The sequence below is a fragment of the Macrotis lagotis genome, chromosome 8 (assembly GCF_037893015.1).
Source record: "Macrotis lagotis isolate mMagLag1 chromosome 8, bilby.v1.9.chrom.fasta, whole genome shotgun sequence".
NCBI classification, from domain to species: domain Eukaryota; kingdom Metazoa; phylum Chordata; class Mammalia; order Peramelemorphia; family Peramelidae; genus Macrotis; species Macrotis lagotis.
The window spans coordinates 103,118,897-103,143,727 of record NC_133665.1 but is presented as its reverse complement, the minus strand read 5'-3'; the positions used below and the strand labels follow the sequence as shown (position 1 = coordinate 103,143,727).

Below are 24,831 nucleotides of genomic sequence, written 5' to 3'. Positions count from 1 at the left end.
AGAGGGATGGGAATTCAGGGAAGCCTGGAAGAATTTGCATGAACTGATGTTGAGTGAGATGAGCAGAACCAGAAGAACATTGTACACCCTAACAGCAACCTGGGGGTGATGATCAACTTTGATGTACTTGTTCATACCAAAAGGGCAACAATCAGGCACAATTTTGGGATATCTGCGATGGTGAATGCCATCTGTATCCTGAGAAAGAATTGTGGAGTTTGAACAAAGACCAAAGACTATTACCTTTAATTTTTTAAAAAATGATGTCTTATGTAATTCTTCTGTATCTCATACCATATATTTCTTCCTTAAGGATATGAATTCTCTCTCATCACATTCAACTTAGATCAGTGCATACTATGGGAATGATATAAAGATTAACAAACTGTGGGGGTGGGGGGAGAGAAGCAAGATTGGGGAAAAAATTGTAAAACAAAAATAAAACCTTTCTAAAATTAAAAATAATATTGAAAGTAGGGCAGTTGGGTGGCTCAGTGGATATAGTACTGGCCCTGGAGTCAGGAGGACCTGAATTCAAATCCAGGCTCAGACACTTAATAATTACCTAGCTGTGTGGCCTTGGGCAAACCATTTAACCCCATTGCCTTTCAAAAACAAAAAAAAGCAAATGAATGCTTGAAATTCCCTATTTTATTGAATGTCCATTTTTTTCTGAAGAATTATACTTTGCCATTTGGAATATTATATTCTGAGTTCTCCAATTTTTTTTTGGTTTTGTTTTTTGCAAGGCATTGTGGGGATGGTGGTTAAGTGACTTGCTCAAGGTCACACAGCTAGGTAATTATTAAGTGTTGAAATCAGATTTGAACTCAGACTCTCCTGACTCCAGAGTCAGTGCTCTATCTACTGTGCCACCTAGCTGCCCCTGGTCTCCAATTCTTTAATGTAGAAGCTGTTAAATCTAGTGTTATTGTGTCTTTCTGGTTGTTTACAATATTCTCTCCTTGACCTGGGAGCCCTGGAAGTTGTCAATAATATTCCTGTGAGCTTTCATTTTAGGATCTCTTTCAGGAGGTGATAGGTAGATTCTTTCAATTTCTACTTTAACCTCTGAATCCAAAATATTAGTGCAATTATCACTGATAATTTCTTCAAAGATGATGTTTAGGTTATTTTTGTTATCATGGATTTCAAGTAGTACCATAATTTTTAAATTGTCTCTCTGGATCTTTTTTCCAGGTCAGCTATTTTTCCAATGAGAAATTTCATGTTGATTTCTACTTTTCATTGTTTGTTTTGTTTTATGATTTCTTGATTTCTCATAATGTCCTTTGATTTTACTTGCTCAGCTCTAATTATTGAGGAATTTTTTTTCACTGAGTTTTTGTATCTCCTTTTCCATTTGGCCAATTCTACTATTTAAGGAGTTTTTTTTTTCCTTCAATGAATTATTTTTTTATTTATTATTTATTATTTTTTATTTCTTCTTATCATTTGAATTTTTCTATCTTTGATGTGTTATTTTCTTCAGTATTTTTGATATCTCCTTTACCAAGTTATTGACTCATTTGTCAAGAATGTCTTGTACCACTCTCATTTCTCTTCCCAATTTTTCTTCTAAGTCTCTTTCTTGATTTAAGGGGAGAGCTCTTCCATGACCTGAGATCTATTCATTTTTTTCCTTGGAGGATATTGGGACTTTTACTTTATTATCTTCTTCTGAGTATATGTTTTGATTTTCCTTGTCATCATAGTAACTTTTTTTTTTAGTTTTTGCAAGGCAATGGGGTGAAGTGGCTTGCCCAAGGCCACACAGCTAGGTAATTATTAAGTGTCTGAGACCAGATTTGAACTCAGGTACTCCTGACTCCAAGGCCAGTGCTCTATCCACTGTGTCACCTAGCTTCCCCCATAGTAACTTGTGATTGTCAAAACTTTTTCTGTTGTTTACTTATTTTTTCAGTCTGTTTCTTAACTTTCACTCTTTGTGAAAGTGTGATTCTGCTCCCCAGACTTCAGAGGCTTTGTGCAGCTGTTTTCAGAAATACTTCTAAGGACCTGCAAGTTTTCAGTTCTTCTAAGGTGATGATCTAAGAAGTGTGTTTCTTACTCTCTTGGACCATGCTTTGCTCTGTGAGTGACCACAAGTACTCTTTTTTTGCCCTGGAATTATGATGAGTATTCCCCTCCACTGCAGCTACAAGCTCTGGTTTGCTAGTGGTCCTCCATGCCTGGGATTGCCACCCAGGATTGTGACCTGGACCAAAGAATGGGCAAAGAAACAGTTCTTCCCCACCCCAGTGCCAGCAAGATCAGATATTTACCCCTTCTCTGAGGGCTGAGAGCTTTATTATAAGTTACTACTGCTACTAATTCCTCTAAAATGTTTTAAAAATAATTAATGATTAAGGAGATTCCTGTTTTGGATGAAAGGCTAGAGTGATGCTTCTTAGGTACTTCCAAAGCAAGGTTTGTTGGTTTTGGTTCTCAAAGAGGACCAAAATGACATCATCATACTGGGGTCAAAGGACAATGTTTCTGACTGTGGCTGATCAGATCATCATGAAAGCAGAAGGCTTTGCAACATACTAGACACAAATAGTCCATATGAACAATTGGGATTATTTCTAAATTTATACATCTCACTTTTATTTTGAGCTACTTTAATTCTGTCTTGCTCTTAGATAACAGCACCCTCTTTGATGTGGACATGCCATGCTGGTCAGTCCATTGTCAGTATTTCTCATGTCTCACAATTGACTCCCAACTTCTTCAGAGAGACCTTGAGAGTGGCCTCATGCCACTTCTTCACACCATTACATGAGTACCTGCCTCTTGTGAGTTCTTCATGAAATAGTCTTTTAGACAATGTGGCCAGCCCACTGGAGCTTTGCTCTTCTGGATCATACATCTAATAAGTGTTCCAGGCAGAATTGTGGTCAATTCTCTCCTGATCCAAAGACAAGCCCTATATCCATTACACCAAGTTGCATTCTTGCACTCCTTTTCACACACTTATATGAGGATTGCCTGTTGTTTTAGGGACAGTCATTCAAAATAATTGGACTTTTAAAGTGTTTTGTTCCTAGAACTTCTTTCCTCCTCAGCTATTTGCAAAAGACTCTTAGTGTCCCAGGAGGTACCTGAAAAATAAGTCTGGTAGTAATGATGGGGTTTGCAAATTCAAATTCATTTTTACCCTGGACTCAAAGGTCAATAAACAAGAGCAAATCAAAAAGAATTCTAAGACTTGTGATGGAGAATGTCATCTATATCCATTGAGGGAACTGTGGAGATTAAATGTAAACCAAAGCTTACTAAATTCAATATTTAAAAGTTGACTTATACATTATTATTTTCTCTCTAGTGTTTTTTCCTTCCATTTAGATTTGATTCTTCTTTTACAACAAGATTAATATGAATCTATGCTTAGCTTAATTTCACATGTAGAGCCTATATTAGGTTGCTTTCTGTTAGGGGAGGGAGGAGGGAGGGAGAAAATTGTAAAACTCAAAACCTTTCAAAAAATTAATAGTGAAAATTATTGTTGCATGATTGTTGGGAAAACAAATAAAAATAAATAAACAAGAGCAACATAACAGTCAGGGGTAGATTTTTCACAGTATTGACTCTATCATGCACTCTACTCTTAAAAGTATTTGATCTCACTGATCTCAGATACCAGAGGAGAGGACCACTCCTCCTCACTCCTCACTTTTCCACTTTTTATCTCTATGACCTCTCCTAGTCTGTTGTTGGAAATGACTCATAGTTTGAGGGTTCAATAGATCATTCCTTGCTCAGAGATTTAGGCAAACAATCCATCTAATGAAACTTTGGTCAGACATCCCCAGAAAATATCCATGAGATTAAAAAACAGTTTGTAAAGAAAAAAACTTCCACCCCACCCAAGAGATTAAAAACATTTAACAAAGATTATTCCCTCCTTCCAAAGTCCTTGAAACTACATACTTCCAACTGTCCCAGGTCTGCATTGTACATTCCTTACTTACTGTAGTTCTAACTGGTATTGTTGGAGTGTTGAGGTCAATTCAGTTCCATCAGTATTCTGATACATAACAACTTCTCTCTTTTTTTTCAATCTCAAATAAGTTTTATTATGTAGGAAAGGCTTTCAGTATATTCTTGGCAATTGAACAGCTTGCTTTCTGAGGACCAGACTAGCTAAGTATGAACAGGTTCATTGCCAGTAGGTTGGCTACACAGTAGTGAAAAAAATTTACTAAATGATCATTTTTAGGCAACTGACAAAACAAAGAAAACCAAAATGATCTTTAGTCTTCTGCACAACTTCTCTTATGCCTCAGTTTAAACCTCCTAAGTTTTCTAATGCTGGGAAAATGTCTTACCGGATCATTTGCTCACTCTAATGCTCCAAAATTTTATTTGAGCATTTTATTAAAGTTCTTTAAAGGAGAATGTTGGAAAAGTTCAGCTGGGTTGCTGCCTTTAATCCACTATTCTGGCTGCTTCTACTTAACAATGTCCCTTAAGTCAGTTGTCTATTGGGCTATTTGTTATTATTTTAATAATTAGTTATTATTAAATAAAGGGTACTGGTTATCATTTTGAAATCTCTGAAGTTGACACCTAAAAATTTATGGACTGTATCTAGCTGAAAGAAGAATCAGGCTCATAGATATAGAGCTGAAAAAAACACCCAGTCTCCCCTTAAAGGGTATTCAATACATATTTTACAGACAAAAAAACTGAAGCCTATAGAGTTTCATTATCTTAATTGAAATCACAGAGAAAAAAATGTGAGAAATAGAATTCTAGTCATGTGACTCCAATGTCCAAAATTCTTTCCATTGTATTGTAATAGCAGTGGAAGGAGAGGATGATAAAGGGAGATGGATGAGTGGTAAAGAGATGCAGACTTCTCCTACGACCTACCCAAATATGACCTGGGAGAACCTGTGATAATTAGTAGGCTTACAGCAAAGTATTTTTGAGTATCTCTCTTTCCTAAATCTAGTCACTCTCCCCAAAGGTCTTCAGGATTTCCCCTTAGTTGGCAACACGCACTTGTCTTCCAGTTACACCTCTTCATCTTTTCACACTCTCCAGAGATTTAACATTAGAAGGAACCAAAGAAATAATCAAGCCAAACCTCATTTTATAGAAGAAATGGACTGAGGCCAAGAGAAGTTGTTGTGCATCATGTTTCTGGTGAAATTGGGGAGATGCCAGTTAACCTCAACACTCCCACAATATAAATTAGGATTTGCACAAACCATACCTGCATAGTTAGAAGTATGTAATTTTGGGGACTTTGGAGGGAGAGAGTTATCTTTATAGCCTTTTTTGTGACTTTTTTATATTTCTATTAAATAATTTGGCATGGCAGTGAATAATTGAGGTAGAATTGACATTTTAATTTTATTTTCTCAGTCTACTTATGAGTAATTGATATTTTTCCAGTTATTAAGTTATGATTTTATGTGAAAAGTGTTTTGTAACTGTGTTCATATAGTTCCTGGGTTAGTCTACAATATTTTATATTATCTACATCTATTTTAAATGGAATTTTTCTTTCTATTTCTTGTTGCTGGACTTTGTTGGTAATATAGAAATGTTGATGACTGGTGTGAATTTATTTTATGTCCTGCAACTTTACTATATTTGTTAAATTTTTTTGAGGGGGGAAGGAGTTGAGAGGCAATCAGAGTTAAATACCTTGTTGAGGGTTACACATCTAGTAAGTGTCCAGTGTCTGAGGCCAAATTTGAATTCAGGTTCTCCTAACTCTAGGGCCAGTGCTCTATCCAATGCACTACCTAGCTGCCCCCTATTAATTGTTTCAAATTTTTTGGTTGATCCTCTAGGATTCTCTAAGTATACATTATATCATGTGCAAAAAAATGAGAGTTTTGTTTTTCATTGCTTGCTATAATTCCTTCTTCTCTTATTGCTAAAGCTAATAATTATAGTAGTTTTTAATAAAAGAATAAATAATAAAAGTGGTAATAATGGGCTTCCTTATTTCTCCTCTGATCTTACTGGGAATAATTCCAATTTATTGCCATTATATATGAGGCTAACTGATGGTTTTAGATAGATACTGCTTTTCATTTTAAGAAATGCTCCTTTTATTTCTAAGAATTTTTTTTTTAGGTTTTTGCAAGGCAAATGTGGCTAAGTGGCTTGCCCAAGGCCACACAGCTAGGCAATCATTAAGTGTCTGAGACTGGATTTGAACCCAGGTATTCCTGACTCCAGGGCTGGTGCTCTATTCACTGTGCCACCTAGCCACCCTCTAAGAAATTTTTAATAGGAATGGATACTGTATTTTGTCAAAAGCTTTTCCAGCATGTATTAAGATAAAGATGTAACTTCTGTTAGTTTTGTTACTAAGGTGGTCAATTATGCTGATAGTTTTCCAAATATTTTTTTGAATGTAATTTATTTATTTTTAAAAGATTTTATTTATTTTGAGTTTTACAATTTTTCCTCTAATCTTACTTCCCTCCCCCCCTGCCGACAGAAGGCAATTTGTCAGTCTTTTAATTGTTTCCACGGTATACATTGATCCAAATCGAATGTGATGAGAGAGAAATCATATCCTTAAGGAAGAAACATAAAGTATAAGAGATAACAAGATCAGAAAATAAGATATCAGTTTTTTCCCCCTAAATTAAAGGTAATAATCCTTGGTATTTGTTCAAACTCCACAGTTCTTTCTCTGGATACAGATGATATTCTCCATTGCAGAGAGCGCAAAATTATCCCTGATTGGTGCATTGATGGAATGAGCAAGTCCATCAAGGCTGATTATCACCCCCATGTTGCTGTTAGGGTATACAGTGTTTTCCTGGTTCTGCTCATCTCACTCAGCATCAGTTCATGCAGATCCCTCCAGGCTTCCCTGAATTCCCATCTCTCCTGGTTTCTAATTGAACAATAGTGTTCCATCACACACACACACACACACACACACACACACATACACACACACACACACATATATGTATATACATATGTATGTATATACATATATATCCACAGTCTCCTAAGCCATTCCCCAATTGAAGATTTACTTAATTTTCAATTCTTTGCCGCCACAAACAGGGCTGCTATGAATATTTCTGTACAAGTGATGTTTTTACCATTTTCATCATCTCTTCAGGGTATAGACTCAGTAGTGGTATTGCTGGATCAAAGGATATGCAAATTTTTGTTGCCCTTTGGTTGTAGTTCCAAATTTCTCTCCAGAAAGGTTGGATAAGTTCACAGCTCCACCAACAATGTAATAGTGGCCCAGATTTCCTACAACCCTTCCAACAATGATCATTATCCTTTCTGGTCATATTGGCCAGTCTGAGGGGTGTGAGGTGGTACTTCAGAGGAGCTTTGATTTGCATATTTCTAATAAGTAATGATTTAGAGCAATTTTTCATATGACTATGGATAGCTTTGATCTCCTTATCTAAATTGCCTTTGCATATCCTTTGACCATTTGTCAATTGGGGAATGGCTTGTTTTTAAAAAAAAATTGACTCAGTTCTCTGTATATTTTAGAAATGAGTCCTTTGTCAGAAACATTAGTTGTAAATATTGTTTCCTAGTTTCCTACATTTCTTTTGATCTTGGTTACAGTGGTTTTGTCTGTGTAAAAGCTTTTTAATTTAATGTAATCGAAATCATCTAGATTTTTTTTGGTGATGTTCTCTATTTCTTCCTTAGTCATAAACTGCTCCCTTTCCATAGATCTGACAGGTAAACTCGTCCTTGATCTTCTAATTTGCTTATAGTATTGTTTTATATATGTAAATCCTGTAACCATTTGAATCTTATCTTGGTAAAGAGTGTTAGGTGTTGGTCTAATCTAAGTTTCTTCCATACTAACTTCCAATTTTCCCAGTAGTTTTTATCAAAGAGAGAGTTTTTATCCCAATGGCTGGACTCTTTGGGTTTATCAAACAGCAGATTAATATAATCATCTCCTGCTTTTTCACCTAGTCTATTCCACTGGTGCACCACTCTGTTTCTTAGCCAATACCAGACAGTTTTGATGACTGATGCTTGATAATATAATTTTAGATCAGGTAGGGCTAAGCCTCCTTCTTTTGCACTTTTTTCATTAAATCCCTGGAAATTCTTGACTTTTTCCCCCTCCATTTGAATTTACTTACAACTTTTTTCTAACTCAAATTAATTTTTTTTGGAATTTTGATTGGTAGGGCACTAAACAGGTAGTTTAGTTTTGGTAGAATTGTCATTTTTTTTTTATTATATTAGCTCTGCCTATCCATGAACAGTTGATGTTTGCCCAGTTATTTAAATCTGATTTAATTTGTGTGAAAAGTGTTTTATAATTGTTTTCAAAAAGATTTTGAGTCTGTCTTGGCAAATAGACTCCCAAGTATTTTATATTGTCTTAGGTTACTTTGAATGGGATTTCTCTTTCTAGCTCTTTCTGTTGTATCTTACTAGTCATGTATAGAAATGTTGAGGATTTATGAGGGTTTATTTTATATCCTGCTACTTTGCTAAAGTTGCTAATTATTTCTAGTAGGCTTTTAGATGACTTTTTGGGATTCTCATCATGTCATCTGCAAAGAGTGAGTTTTTTCTCTTCCTTCCCAATTCTAATTCCTTCAATTTCTTTTTCTTCTCTAATAGCTGAACAACTCTTTTCTAGTGGCAGGGAGTTGCAAACTGGGAGGATGTTCATCAACTGTAGAATGACTGAACAGGGGCGGCTAGGTGGCATAGTGGATAAGGCACAGGCCCTGGAGCCAGGAGTACCTGGGTTCAAATTCCATTTCAGATACTTAATAATTACCTAGCTGTGTGGCCTTGGGCAAGCCACTTAACCCCATTTGCCTTACCAAAAAAAACCTAAAAAAAAAAAGAATGACTGAACAAATAGTCCCTACATGATTGTGATGGTATATTTTTGTGCTAGAAGAAATGATGAGCAGGGTGATCTCAGAAAAACCTGGAAGGACCTGCATGAGCTGACCCAAAGAAATGTACAATGTACAAAGTAGCAGCAATATTGTAGGATAGTCAGCTAAGAAATCAAACTTTCACTTTATTCATGCAATACCAAGGTGCAATAGAACTTCCAAGATGACAAGCATATTCAAGGCAAGAGAACTTCATATTCTGAAGCCAAGAAACAAGTCCTTAATTTATATTTAGCATAGTTATACATGTATAGCTTAGATTTCTTTCTGTCAGAGGGAGGGAAGAGGAGAGCGAGGTAGGGAAAAAATATAAAACTCAAAACTTTGCATAAAATGTATTATTGAAAACTACCATTGCATGAGGTTGGAAAAATAAATTAATAAAATATTTAATAAAAAACAAAAATAAAAGAAAGGAAAAAGCCTTTACACATAATCTCAGAATATCAGATCTGGAAGGGAACTTAGAACATTGAAGTTTGAATGTTAGAGACACTTTGTACAGCATCTCTTTCCAAAAACCTCATTTGATGCAGAAGGAAATTAAGGCTCAGAGAGAGACTGTGACTTGCTAAAGGTCCCACAGCAATTAAGCAGAAGAGTGGGACCGAATCTGGGAAGTGGGATTTCTACCACACCATCCTTCTCCCATCAAATGGTCTCAAAGTTCCTTGATGAGCATTGGATCATGACAAAAAGTAATCATTAAATTAAAAATTTCACAGTAAGAAGGAAAAAGGTTTTGAAATCAGTAAGTGTTGAGTCAATGCTTCTTGTTTTGAAATGTGCCCTGTTGGTCTCAGAGGAAATCAAATATAACCTACATTTGATCAGGAACTAATTAACTCCATAAGCTGAATGATCTTAATGGATAATGTGAGCTATGTTAAAAATCTCTATCCATACCTACAGCATCTAAGTTAACCAAAGGGCACCCTCTGTCCAAAAAGTGTTGGGGCAATACTGAGCTATCCTTATTCTTTGATACAATTTGGGAGGCACCCTCCAGGAGAGAGGAGCCAATGGTAGGATATGTAACATATACATGAATCTAAAGGTGGGTTAGATTTAAGTAGGTAGACATATAGAGGAGATTATTCTGGGCACAGTATCATAGGGTTTATTGCTGGAAGGGATTAGGGAACACCTAGGCAGAGACTCATTTTATGGAAGAGGAAGTTGAGGCTTACAGAGGTGATATGACTTCAAACATCCAGCTACAAAAAGCTAAATTGAGACTTGAATCCTGTTCTTTGAACTCTTACAAGTCCAAGGTTCTTTCTACTACACTATGCATAAGCAAAGCTCTGCATATGAAATAAGTCAGAGTATATTTGAGAAACTTTGAATGGTCCACTTTAAAGGGAAAAGATAGTAGGAATATGGAACTTTGGGAAGAAGGAGGTGGGTAAGAAAGGATGGGATCTGTCTGTTCACTACTGGTTTAAGTTGCTTAGACCTTATTCTATAGGCAAAAAAAAAAGATTTGGGACATTCTTGAGTTGGGGAGTGATGGTGTCACAGCATTACTGCAGGAAGATGAACCTGCTAACATATTGATGGGATTGGCTGGGTAGGAGAGTTTTGCAATAGTTCAGAGAAGTGGTGTCCCACACATCCAGTACAATAAGAGTGTCTATGGAAAGAATTGGACAGAGGTGAGAGAGATTGAAGAAGAACTTACTTACTGGCTATGAGGACAAGAGAGAGAAAGTTGGACGCAAAATGACTCCAACATTTAGAATTAAGAAAGACGGTGCTGCCAAACAACAGATAAAAGGCAGAAGATGAGAAAAGACTCAATTTTGGGGAAGTGAAGATAGTTTCAGCCTAGGATATGTATAGTTAGGACATCAAGACACAGCTAGTCAAAGGTAGTCATATATCCTAGATTGGAAGTTAACTAATAGTTCGATCTGGAATGTAGATCTAGAATGACATAAATAGAGCTTCTGACTGTAGTCTGGAAGTGAAAGAGATTACCAAAGGAAAGAGTGAAGGAAAAGGCTAGAGGAGGTGCAAGGATAGAATCTTGGGAACTCAGGAACTGGAGAAAGAGAATTATCCTGCAGAGGAAACAGAGAACAGTCAGAGGAAGGGAGCAGGGTCACAGAAACCTGGAAGTCCTACAAATGGCTGTAAATTTCTAGGATCTGAGAACTTTGAGACCATCTAGTCCAACTTGTACTCAAGTAGGAATCCCCTAACAGCATCCCTAAAAAGAAGTTGGTCCATATTTGATTGCTGCCCTTCATTGTCACTGCCCCAACAACCTATTCCCACTGTGCCCAATGCAATCCAATACACCATGGGTCAGCTCCAATTGTTTGGAGGTCTTTTCCCCCTAATATTCAAGTGAAGCCAATCTCTTGGCAACTTCTGCCCATCAACAGAAGAAGAATCAGTTAAGATTAAGAAAGAGAGAGGAAGACCGGGGACAAGAGAGTCTTCAGAAGGAAGGGTTAGTCAAGATTGTCAAAACTCCTGATAAGTGAAAGAGGTCTGAGGAAAGACAATTGGATATGTTGATCAGGAAAGGCATTGAAGAGCAGTTAAGAAGGGGGATGAGGACAAGATCCATGTTAAAGAGGAGGAGATTCTGGGGAATATGTGGGTGGCTAGGAACAGGAGAAAATGTTTAGTGAGTACACACCACTACAGTCCTTGAGCTTGTGCAAAAGTTTTCTCCATCGAGCAATTTGGAAGTATGCCCAAAGGGCAACAAAAATGCACATACCCTTTGATGCAGCAATACCACTACTGGGTCTATACCCTGAAGAGATAGATGATGAAAAAGGGTAAAAACATCACTGGTACAAAAATATTCATAACAGCCCTGTTTTTGGTGGCAAAGAATTGGAAATCAAGTAAATGTCCTTCAATTGGGGAATGGCTTAGCAAACTGTGGTCTATGTATGTCATGGAACACTATTGTTCTATTAGAAACCAGGAGGGATAGGAATTCAGGGAAGCCTGGAGGGATTTGCATGAACTGATGCTGAGTGAGATGAGCAGAACCAGAAAAACATTGTACACCCTAACAGCAACATGGGGGTGATGATCAACCTTGATGGACTCGCTCTTTCCATTAGTGCAACAATCAGGGTCAATTTGGGGCTGTCTGTATCCAGAGAAAGAACTGTGGAGTTTGAACAAAGACCAAGGACTATTACCTTTAATTTAGAAAAAAACCTGATATCTTATTGTCTGATCTTGCTATCTCTTATACTTTATGTTTCTTCCTTAAGGATATGATTTCTCTCTCATCACATTCAATTTGGATCAATGTATACCATGGAAACAATGTAAGGACTGGCAAATTGCCTTCTGTGGGGGGTAGGGGGAGGGAAGTAAGATTAGGGGGGAAATTGTAAAGCTCAAAATAAATAAAATCTTTACAATTTTAAAAAAGGAAATAATGCAACATTAGGCAATCTGGTTCCCAATTGTATGAAAGATTAGGGATACTCCAAGATCAGAGGTTAAGAGTGAACAGGTGAAAAAGAGGTATCCCACTCCCCTAAGTGTAAACAATAGCTCATCAATCAGTATGGGTCCAGTTTTCAGATGAGACATATGAGTTGCTTGAGATGTATAACTGCAAGAAAACTTGCATCAGTCTTTGGATCTGATTTAGTTCCTGTTCAACATAACTTAGATCCTTGGTTGGGTCTCTAAACAGCGGGTAGAGTTCAGCTTCCTAGCCATGCAAGAGGTTCAAACCATGAAATAAAGTGGTTTTCTTCCAATTCTCCCCCCTCCCCTGTAAAAAAAAACAAGTGTATCCAATATCAAAACTGGACATCAGATATTAACTGCATGGCACCGATTTAAAATTGCTTCACATTTGTTGGAGGAATTTTCACTTCCTGATCAACTAAGTCTATGTCATATGGTGTGACCATCAAGAACACAAACATTTTCTTCTCATTGAGGACAAGGAATATCCCAGGACAATGGGTGGTACCAGCACCCCACTGCAACATGTGTAGTTTGATCCTTCTCCCTTGCTTAAAGAAAGCTATCTTTCTACTGCCATCAGGGTTCATGAATCTGGGTAATTTCTGGATCTCTATGACTAGTGAATGCACCCCACAAGGTAGGGGAAGTTGGATACTTTATCCCCCTTCCAGAGGACATATTCCCTGTCATCATCAATTTTCAGGATCATGTGCTCCATGACAGCCCCGGTTAAGAAAGGGTCAACCACCATTTGTAATGTCTCCTCCATGACACTGTCCAACAGTAAGGTCTGTTGAAGCATGCTATAATAAATATTGATGCTTATTACAAATGAATATTTATTATAAATATAAATATGATGTTTATCATCTGCCCCAATTTTCTGAAGACACTTTCTGCTTCCTCCCTCATAGCCTTCAGAACCTTGGGATTCTTCATGAGGAAGAGAAAGACCCAGAAGGACACAAGATCTATGTTCCTTGAGAAGCTCAGAGTAGTAGCATATTGAATTTGCCCCATTATATCTCAGACACTCCCTCATCAGCCAGCTGCCACTGAATGGAACCTATCCATCCAGTCACATTATCCTTCATCAGAACTGCCAAAACTTCTTAAACCAACAATCAAGTCTGCCAAAAGTTAGATCCTGCCTGATCTTTAGGAAATTAAAGAATAACTAGAAATTAACCAAATAGTTTCTGAGTCTATCCCCCAATTCCTCTTTTGGAATTCTAAAATGATGCCTCAGTGACCTCTGTAACAAACATGTGGGTTACAGGAAATGCTTGGCATCCTCCAGGAACAATAGCACCTCTCATTATCTGATTCCTTAGGTCTACAGAAAGGCAGGTTGGGATTCTGATTAATGATTAGATCAATAGGAGAGTGCAGTATATAATTTTTCCATGATGACACTCCCATCATAATTGCTCACAGTTACTTCCAGAGACTTCTTTAAAAATATTTCCACTGGGGCAGCTAGGTAGCATAGTGGGGGGCAGCTAGGTGGCGTAGTGGATAAAGCACCGGCCTTGGAGTCAGGAGTACCTGGGTTCAAATCTGGTCTCAGACACTTAATAATTACCTAGCTGTGTGGCCTTGGGCAAGCCACTTAACCCCATTGCCTTGCAAAAAAAAAAAAACTAAAAAAAAATATTTCCACTGGTCACCAGGAAGTACTCAACTCTTGAAATCTCAGACTTCCTTTTCTCCAACCACCACTGACCTTGGGAGAAGCACTAGGAAGTCTTAAAAAACCCATGTTGTCTGATTTTGAATATTAGCCTAGGGTTAATATAAAATTCAGAATATGTGGTAGAAGAGAGTAAGGCTAGGTGATTAGTTATTTCCTCTTAGTTGGCCCCCACCCTTGTGTAAGCAGAACCTCTCAGAAGGTGATCAACAGTGTCAAAGACCTGAGAGAGGTCAAGGAGAATGAAGAATGAAAAAAGGTAATTAGATGTGACATTTGCAATTTCAGAAAGAGCAGTTTTGTTTCAATAATGAGGCCAGAAGCTAGACTTTAGGAAGTTAAGAAGAAAATGAAAGGAAACTTCGTGGAGGCACCTATTGTAGACAGCCTTCTGAAGGAGTTTGGCACAAACTAGCAGAAAGATAGGGGATGATAATTGGGGATGGATGACTCAGATGAGGATTTTTAAAAATATTTTATTTTTTTCTACACTAACATAAAAACAATTTTTAACAGTCATTGGTTTTTGTTAAAAATTTGAGTTCCAAATTCGATCCCTTCTTCCCTCCCCTCCCCTTTCCCTGAGACAGTAAGCAAACTGATATATATATGTATATATATATATTATACATATACAGTTACTTAAAACAATTCCATATTAGTCATTTTGTGGAAGAAGACTTGAACAACTAAAGAAAGAAGAAAGGAAAAAAGGGAAAGGAAGGAAAGGAAGGAGGGAAAGAGAGAATAAGGAGGAAGGCAGAAGAAAGAAAGAAAAAAAGAAAAATAGCATGATTTAGCCTGTATTCTGTATTTCTGTGGAGGCAAATGGCATTTTTCATCTTGAGTCCTTTGGAATTGTGGTAACATTTTATTGCAGAGAACAGCTAAGTCCTTCACAGTTTACAATATTGTTGTTATTATGTACAATTGGTTTAGTTTTGGTCACTTCATTTCACAGTTCATGTAAGCCTTTCCATGTTGTTCTGAAATCAGCCTGCTTAGTATTTCTTACAACACAGTAGTATTTTATTACTATAATATACCACACAACATGTTCAGTTGCCCCCCCATCAATGGGCATCCCCTCAATTTCCAATTCTTTGTTTCAACAAAAAGAGGAACTATAAATATTTTTGTAAAATGGCACATTTCCACTTTTTTTGAATCTCTTTTGGATACAGTTCTAGTAGTGGTATTGTTCAAACAAATCATAGTTTGATAGTCCTTTGAGCAAAGTTTCATATTGTTTTCCAAAAATGGCTGGATCAACTCACTCCAACTGCACATTAATGTCCCATTTTCTCACATTCTCTGCAACATATGTCATTTTCCTTTTCTGTCATATTAACAAATCTGATAGATATGAGATGGTATCTCAGAGCTGTTTTAATTTGCATTTCTCTAAACAATAGTTATTTGGGGCATTTTTTTATATGACTATAGATAGATTTGATATTCCATTTGAAAATTGCCAGTTCATATGCTTGACTATTTATTAATTAAGGAATGAGTTGTATTCTTATAAATTGGATTCAACTCTCTGATTTATTGGAGAGATGAAGTCTTTATCAGAGACATGAATTTCCCAACTTAGTTGAATGGTCTCAAAGGATAATGTGAGTTATGCTAATATCATTCCCTAGGAATATAGCAGTCAAGCCAACCAAAAAAAAAAACAAAAAAAACCCCAATAGTCATCAGTCAAGGCAACCTCTGTCCAAACAGTGCTGGGAAAATACTGACCCATCCTTGCTCTTTGATACAATTTGGTAGCACCCTTAGGGGAATAGCAGTCAATGGTGGGATATAAACTTTATACATGAACCTAAAGATGAGTTAAATTTTAATAGATAGAAATATGGAAGAGAGTATTCAGGGAAGAATATCATGGAGTTTAGAGCTGGAAGGGATTGGAGATCTCCTAGGCAGACATTCTCATTTTATGGAAGAGGAAGATGAGTCTTACAGAGGTGAAATGACTTCAAACATCCAATTACAAAAAGCAAAGCTGGGATTTGAACCTTGTTCTTTTGATTACAAGTCCAATGTTCTTTTCGCTACACCAAATATAAACAAAAGCTCTGAATATACTATAAGTCAGAGCATATTTGAGAACATATGAATGGTCCTTTAAAGGGAAAAGATAGTATGTATAGGGAACTTATGGGAGAAAAAGGAGGGTAAGAAAGGGTGTGGATCTAACTTTTGGCCAGTTTGCTGAGTTAAGGAGCTTAGACCTTTTCTATAGCTATAGGCCATAGGAGATGCAGGACATTCTTGAATTGTGTAGTGATGGTGTCACAGCATTACTGCAGGAAGATGAATCTGCTAATCTATATTGATGGGGTTTGGTGGAACAATGAGGCTAGGCAAGAAAGTATTGCAACAGTCCAGATGAGAAGTGATGTCCCACACATCCAGATCAATGAGAGTAGCTATGGAAAGCATTGGACAGAGGTGAGAACGATTGAAAAGAAAGAACTTGGGGCAGCTAGGTGGTATAATAAGAGTGCTAGCCCTGGAGTCAGGAGGACCTGAGTTCAAATCTGACCTCAGACACTTAATAGCCTAGCTGTATGATCTTGGGAAAGTCACTTAACCTTTGCCTTAAATTTAACATTTTAAATTAAATGTAACATTGCCTTAAATAAATAAAATTTTAAAAAAAGAAAAGGAAGAACTTACTACTGACTGGCCATGAGGACAAGAGAGAAGGAGGTTGGAATCAAAAATGCCTCCAACATTTACAGTCAGGAAAGATGGTATTGCCAAACAACAGACAGAGGCAGAAGTCGGGAAAGGACAAACAAAGAAGATTTCAGTCTAGGATATGTAAATAGTTGGGGCATCAAGATACAGTTAGTAGAAGTAGACACATATCTTGGACTGGGAAGTTAACCAATAGCTTGATCTGGAATGTAGATTTAGAATGATTTGAATAGATGTTGTAATTAGTCTAGGAGTGGAAGAGATTACCAAAGGAGAGAGTGAAAAGAAAAACTAGAGGAGGTTCAAGAATAGAGGAGCAAGAGAAAGATAATGAATCTGTAAAGGAGACAGAGAAGGAAGGAACAGGGTCACAGAAACCAAGATGTCCTACAGATGGCCATAAATTTCTAAAATCTGAGATCTTGGAGCCCATCTATTCTGACTGGTACTCAAGCAGGAATCTCCTACACAATATCCCTAAAAAGGAGTTGTTCCATTTTTTTTAATGTTGACTTTCACTGTAACTGCTCTAATAACTTACTCCCATTGTGCTCAGTGTAGCCCATTACACCATGGGTCAGCCCCAATTGTTTGGAAGTCTTTCCCCCAACGTATTCAAGTTAAACCAATCTCTCTACAACTTCTGTCCATCAGCAGATGAAGAATCTGTTAAGGAGACTAAGGAAGAGGCAGAGAGAAAGTCTAGGGAGAAGAGTCTTGAGAAAGAAGAGATAATCAAAATTATTAAAGGTTATAGAGAAGCAAAAGATGCTTGAGAAAAACAATTGAATGTGTTGATTGGGAAAGGCATTGAGAATAGTTGAGAAGGGTGGTAAAGACAAGATCCATTAAATAGGGGAGGAGATTCTGGGGAATGTGTGGATGCCTACAAAGTGGGGAATAGTGACTGCACCCCACTGTATCCTTGAGTTTGTGCAAAAGTTTTCACCATCAAACTAGAAATATTTTCTGTATCTAAACTGTACATCATATATTGGCTGCATGGCACCAATTCCGAACCGCTTCACATTTATCGGAGGGATCTTCACCTCTTGATCAACTAACTCTATGTCATAATGTAAGAGCATCAAGAACACAAACATCTTCATTTCATTGAGGGCAAAGAATCTCCCAGGACACTTGGAGGGGCCAGCACCCCATGGCAACATGTGTGACTTGATCCTTCTCCCTTCCTTGTAGAAAGCTACCTTTCTGCTGCCATTAGCATTCAAGAAACGGTCATATTTGAAGGTAGTAGGGTCTGGATAAATTTCTGGATCCATGTGGAGGGAAAGGTAAGGGTACATGGAAACTGTATCTCCCTTGCGGAGGGCATACTCCCTGCCATCATCCATTTTCAAGATCAAGTCCTGCATGACAACCCTGGAGAGGACAGGGGCAACCACCAAGCGTAAGGTCTCCTCCATGACACTGTCCAGCACTGGGGTCTGCTGAAGCATGCGATAGTCAATATTAATAAGAAACCCACCTGGTTTCACCTCCTGGCCCATTTTCTTGAGGACACTTTCTATCTCCTCCCTCACAACCTTTAGAGCCTTGGGATCCTTCAGGAGGAAGAAGAGGGTCCAGAAGGCTACAACACCAGTGTTGCCCTGGGAAGCCCAGAGCAGTACCAAATTATACTTGCTCTGCCCTATCTCAGACACACCGTTTTCAGCCAGGTGCTGCTGTATGGAACGGATCCATCCACTCACATTATCCTGCTCCAGGATATGCCTGATAGAGAGAATGTCCCAAAAGAAATGTTTAAGCCTCTTCATTTCTTGTTTCTCTTTAGGCAGGAGTATAAAGTAAAATAGCTTGGGAAAGAGAATGTCAAATTTCCTGAATTGCTCAAATATTTTCTTGGATTGCTGGATGTCCTGAGCATAATCTACCTTGCCATTAGTGGGTATGTTCCCAAACAAGGCCAGATAACCAGCTCTAAAGACAATATTGTAGCAATATTGAAATAACCCTTCCTGCTTCCACTCCTGGGATCGTGGTCTCATTTCAGCATCAACTTCTCGCATCACAATATTCAGGCTATCCATCATGGCCTGGGTCATACCAACTAATCCAGGACCCATCAAGTACTTTGAGCTGTTATTGTCCATCATTTTTCTGTGAAAATTTGTTGCCTGGTAATCAAAAATTTTGAACACCATCTTAGCTGCAAAATCAGAAAAGTCCAGTTTACTTTTGCTCTCCTTCAAAATGGCATCCATAGAGAAGGGGTCTGTGACATAGGTGATGTATTGGCCGGCAAGTTGAATAGTGAAGACGTCCCCATGACGTTTTTGCATTGTCTTCAGGAAATTGGAGGGTTCCTTACAGAAGTTTACGGCATGGCCCAGCCAGGGGATAGTGCCTTTGTCCAGAGGGGGCTCTCTGGCTCTTCTCTGGCGAAAGGCCCCTAGTCTGTGTAGCCCTACCAGAACAATGGTCACCAGGACTATAAACAAGGAAGCCCAGAATGCCATCACCACACCACAAGGGATCTATGGCCCCAGGTCACTCAGGGAAGAATGAAAGTACTCTGATGATGAGACTTTTTATAAGCATAGGAGAGACCCTTACTGCTGTACCTTGTCCTGTCCCTAACTGTGTACAAAAAGTTAATTATTACACAGATTTAGGCCAGAAAGCAGCTGTTGTGCTGAGCTTACTGTTTTCAGAAACCTAAGCATAGACAAAGGAACAGCCAAACACGGTCAGGAGATATTGGGGAAGGGAAGCCAAAATTGTATTTAAATTGTAGTTTACCTTTTGGATCCTGTCAAAAAGCTTTGGGAAACAACAAGTAGAGATAGATTGAGTCATACATGCACAGAAATCAATTATTGTTCAGAAAGCATCTTAACATCCTCCCAACATATCCTATTAGAGAAGGGAAGAAAATTAGGACACAAAATAGAGAAGAACAGAGGTGGAAGGAAACTGAAAATTTCTGGTGAAATTTTTTTTTATTTTCATAGACATGATGTGGGGGAAACCAGTTAGGAGAACCTAAAAGGTCTGCAAATAAGTAGCATGTGTTGTTATTGCTTGGTAGCTTTAGGCTTGAATGACTCTTTGGGACCCTGTTTGGGATTTTCTTGACAGAGATACTGGAGTGGTTTGTCATTTACTTCTCCAGCTCATTTTAAAGGTGAAGGAACTGAGACAAACAGGGATAAATATCTTGCCCAGGGTCACATAGCTAGTAAGTGTCCGAGGCCAGATCTGGACTCAGGTCCTCCAAACTTTAGGGCTGTTCTTCTATCTGCTGGGCCAGCTAACCCCTTGAAGGGTTTTTAAAGAGCTGTGAAAAGGAAGAAGGTGGTCACAGGTCCAAGCATAGACAACAGAAGCAGACATGGTATCAAGGCAGAGACAAGATAGAATGCATGCATTGTAGCAACTGACAACCCAACAGTCAACTTCCAATGTCAACTGCTCTTGTCCACACTGTGGACAGGGAACCTCACTCTGACCATAGCAGCTTTACCCCATCTACCCTGAAGGACCAACAGGAAGTCTCTCTATGATCAAGGAAGGAAAGGGAAGAAAATCCAATTGGGGATGACAACTGGGCTTTTTCAGACAGGAACATAAAGAAATCTTGGAACACAGAGTTCACTGCATTCCCTATCACTTGGGGGGGTGAAGAGGGGGGAGAGGAATGAAGGAGGATTGATCCCTTTGATTGCATTTATAAAATTAGTGAGACTGAACCATTGACTCTCTTCTTGGCTCTACTCTTTTCAGCAACTCTGCCCTGCTGTGCCCACCATGAATTGAGCCAGAGAGAAAGGAAGGACCCTTCTTCCCCCGGCTCAGAGAAATGGACCTGGTTTTGGCTTTGTTCTGTGTTCTTTATTCTCAGTTTGAAGAGTCAGAGGCAATTTCTCACAGGACCAAGAATTCAAGCCTTAGTGACCTTGAAGCACAGGGTGTTATAGCCAGTCAGCCTGGCATGAAAGATGTGAAAAATCAGGGTGCCTAAGGCTTGAGCTCAATGTAGATTTTGGACTTGAAACTGGGACTGTACTCCTTCCCCTTCTCGGTTTCACTCCCTAATTCATCTTCAAAATGCTTTCTTGGTCTCATTCATTTCCAAGTTTTTTTTCTTTTAAGAAAAACAAGGGGTGAGGTTGTCTCTTAGAAACCAGGAACTAGAGGCAGCTAGGTGGTGCAGTGGATAAAGCATCGGCCCTGGAGTCAGGAGTACCTGGGTTCAAATCCAGTCTCAGACACTTAATAATTACCTAGCTGTGTGGCCTTGGGCAAGTCACTTAACCCCATTTGCCTTACAAAAACTTAAAAAAGAAAAAAAAGAAACCAGGAACTGGGCTACTAACTCAATCGAGTTCCTTACTAAACTTTATTACCATATAGTCGACTTCCACAATTTGCTGCTCTTGGTGTCTGAAAATCAACAAAGCACAGAGAAATGAGATGTTTCATTATTATCATTCCCATAAACAGGATCATCTCATAGAGCCAGGTCACAACTTAAATAAAATGAAAGAGATCACTGATAACCATCTCAGCAGAGCTAGGAGTTCTAAGGCAGAAGCTGCAGAAAGGATTTAGGCTTCATATCTAAATAATAACACAAAATTGTTGTTGAGCTTAGAGAAGCAAAGGAAGCAAAGGCATTTGCACTCTTTCTCTGGATCATGTGGACCAAGATTCAACCTGGGGAACTAGTGAAGCCTTTTTTTTCCCTCTTACTCTCTGGTTGCTTATACCTCAACCCAGAGGTCCAGGGAAAATCACTTAAAGTTTAGTTTTAAATCTGGAGTCTCCTTAAGAGGGAGGAGAAAAAGATACTCCAGATACAGTATAGATCAGGTATGGGACATTTATGAATTTTCTCTATATAAAAAGAAAGCTCAAAATATGTTAAGTACATATTAATAAAGACTTTAAAAAAGCAGTAACTTAACTAGTATTATAATATCCTCCCAGGAGCTGGATACTAGAAGATTAAAATGTGAAGCACTTAGCTTTTGTCCAAACAGCTTCCTCAAAGCCCAGCTGTTCTGGTTAAGCCAGGTCAGGAGCTGTGCTCCTCATCCTCTTAGCATCCAGGAGCTTCTGAAGTTTTGAATTCATATTGAATTCAATATTGAAAACATCCATCCTTAGGATTGCTTTTTGGTCATCTATGCTCAGGTACAGAAATGCAAAGGAGAAGAGGTAGTCAGGGTCTTAATGTAGGACTTATATTCTTCTGTATGACCACCTATCCTAGTGGCCAAACGTGAGCAGCCGATATTTCTCTTGGGGGCAAGAGAAGGGGCAACTGCTAATTCCCAGAGAGAAGGTGTTCCAAGCAACCCATTCAGGAGAGCTGGTAGAAGAAGCAGAAACTGATTTCTACTTTGAAAACCCTTGCCATTGGCATGGGAGAAACCAAAGGACAAAATACCTTCAGTGCTAAACTAGAATACATATGACCCACCAGAAGTAGCTCAAGGACCTTCAGAGGAGGAAGGGCTCATCTGTTTGTGCCCATTATACCTACAATTTAGACCTATCCACAAGTGAAATGGGCTGCTTCTGGAGGTAGTCCAATTCTTCTCCAGCAAAGGCTTAATACTGTGGATGTATGACCCCAATTGAGGTTGAATTTACTCAAGAGAATTGAGGTCACTTGTTATGAACTCTCTCTTCTCTTCATTTCAAAAACTCCTGAAATGTTCCAATCTTTCTTCTTTCCCTTGAGTCTGATTAGGAGATAACTCCTTTCCCTGCCAAGATCTGCACTTTATCTACTCTGTCAGCTGCCTGTTGTCTGATAGATATCTCAGACTGAATGACCTTTAGACATCTCAAACTTAACACATCCCAAACAGAACTCATTTTTTCCTCAAAAACCCTCTTTTTTCAAATGTCTCTATTTGGGTCCAAAGCACCGTCATTTTTTTCAGCCTCCCAAGTTATACATATTTGCTTACCTGTCTTCTTCATTTAATTGTGAGCTCCTTGAGAGAAGGATGGTGTTTTACCTCTCTTTGTATCTATTGTATTTTGTATTTATTAATTGACTAGAAGGAGATGGGAGGGTTGTGTGAGGAAACAGAGAGCAGACCAGTTAGAGTGTGAGAAGAGTAATGTATAATAACATCAGAACCACTGGGGAGTCCCAAAGTTGAAAATTAGGCAGGAAATGAGACAGCAGGATATGGAATTAGCCCAGAATAGAAAGAGAAGAATATTCTATTCTTCACCAACTTTCCTTCTCCTTTTCCCTTAAAGAAAATTATACTCCACAATTTTGCATTCCCTGCCACCCCCTAGTCATTTCAATTCATTCTTTCCTGCTTCTAGACATGGTTAAAGCAAAACATTTTACATGCAGTTGTTACTGGCCTCCATCACCACATGTTCTAGGATCCACGAAGGAACTGACTGCTCCTTCTCTGTTCCAAAATATCTCCTCTGTCCTCAATCCCTAATTATATTCTTGTTTCCCTTTTCACTGAGTAGATGACTTTGGCTCCTACTGTACAAATAAATGGAGACCAGCCATTCATAACATGGTTTCCTTCATAAGATCACAGATATAAAGTAGCAAGGGGACTCAAAGGTCTTCTAATCTAACCTGCCTCCAAACCCTGCCATTTATAACCCTCTCTTTGTTTTCTACCAGGCTCTCCTCACCCTTTATAAATTCAGAGACTGAGATGAAACCCTATTCTTCATTAAGACAACCCTGCTGATGCCGGTAATTCAGAATGGGAGCCCATTTCACCTGCCTCAAAATGCAACCAGTTTGGGGAGGAGAAGGAAAGCAAAACTTTGGGTTCCCTGATAATTTGAATAGACCCTATTGCCATAACACCATCCTAAGCACAAATCTTTTTCATAGTACTACATGAAAAGGTGATACATCTGAGCAAATGACTCAATAGATAGTCAGTTGGTAAGGACAAAAGTCTAGTCATTTCACTTCTTCACAGTTTGCTCACCTGGTCTTTAGAAAATTAAAGTGTAACTAGAGCTTTTAAAGTATAACCAAGTAGCTTTTGAATCTATCCCCCACTTCCTCTTTAAGCATTCTAAAATGATGCCTCAGTGACCTCTGTGACATACATGTAAGGTTACATTGATACTTGGCAAGCTCCAGAAACAGTGGCACCTCTCATTACCTAACTCTTTAGGTCTACAGAAAGGCAGGTTGGGACTGATTAATGATCCAATGGGAGAGTGCAGAATATAATTTTCCCACCAGGTGATGGTCCCATCATAGTTGCTCACAGTTGCTTCTAGAGACTTCCTAAAAGCTGAAATATTTCCACAGGTCATTAGCAAGGCTCCCAACCCTTGAAATCTTTAGGCTACTTTTCCCTCCCATCACCACTGACCTTAGGAGAAGCGCTAGGAAGTCTTAAAAAGTCCATGCTACCTGACTTGAATGTTAGTTTAGGTTAAATAAAAAATTCGGAATATGTCTGTCTAGTAATTATGTGTGGTGGAGGAGAGTAAGGCTAGAAAAACAGTTAGGTGACCAGTTAACTGACTCTTAGTTGGTCCCCACAATGTCAAAGATTTCAGAAAGGTCAAGAAGAATAAGGATTTTAAAAAAGACCATTTGATTTGACAATTATAAAGTCATTGGTACTTTTGGAAAGAGCAATTTTGTTTGAATAATGAGGCCAGACTATAGGGAGTTAAGAAGAAAATGAAGGGAAATAGAGTGGAGACACCTATTGTAGAAGACCTGAAGGAGTCTGGCACAAAATAGTAAAGAGATATGGGATGATAATTAGTGGAGATGGATGGATGGTTCAAGTGACAGCTCTTTAAATAATATTTTTATTTTTTCCCTACTTACATGTAAAAACAATTTTATCATTCATTTTTTTAAAGTTTTTAGTTCCATATTCTATCCTCCTTTCCCTCCCCTCCCCTTTGTCTAAGGTAGTAAGCAATCTAATATAATTTTCACAATTGAAATCATGTAAAATATTTCCATATTAGTTATTTTGTGCAATAAGATAACAAAAGAGAGAAAGAAAAAAGAAGGGAAGGAAGAAAGAAAGAGAGAGGAAGAAACAAAGAAAGAAAAGTCAG

The 24,831-nt window shown here is 38.3% G+C and overlaps 1 protein-coding gene across 1 annotated transcript; it reads right to left on the bottom strand.

Annotated features, from left to right (window-relative positions):
• Positions 1 to 14,545: 14,545 nt before the first annotated feature.
• LOC141495929 (7-alpha-hydroxycholest-4-en-3-one 12-alpha-hydroxylase-like) lies at positions 14,546 to 19,300 on the bottom strand. Its single transcript, XM_074197838.1, has one exon. It carries the CDS (start codon positions 19,245 to 19,247, stop codon positions 17,721 to 17,723), a length of 1,527 nt encoding a protein of 508 aa, XP_074053939.1. The 5' UTR covers positions 19,248 to 19,300; the 3' UTR covers positions 14,546 to 17,720.
• Between the last annotated feature and the right edge of the window lie 5,531 nt (positions 19,301 to 24,831).

What these genes read in the sequence shown, in the direction of transcription:
- LOC141495929 (XM_074197838.1), bottom strand. Translation starts at nt 19,247, where the DNA reads ATGGCATTCTGGGCTTCCTTGTTTATAGTCCTGGTGACCATTGTTCTG.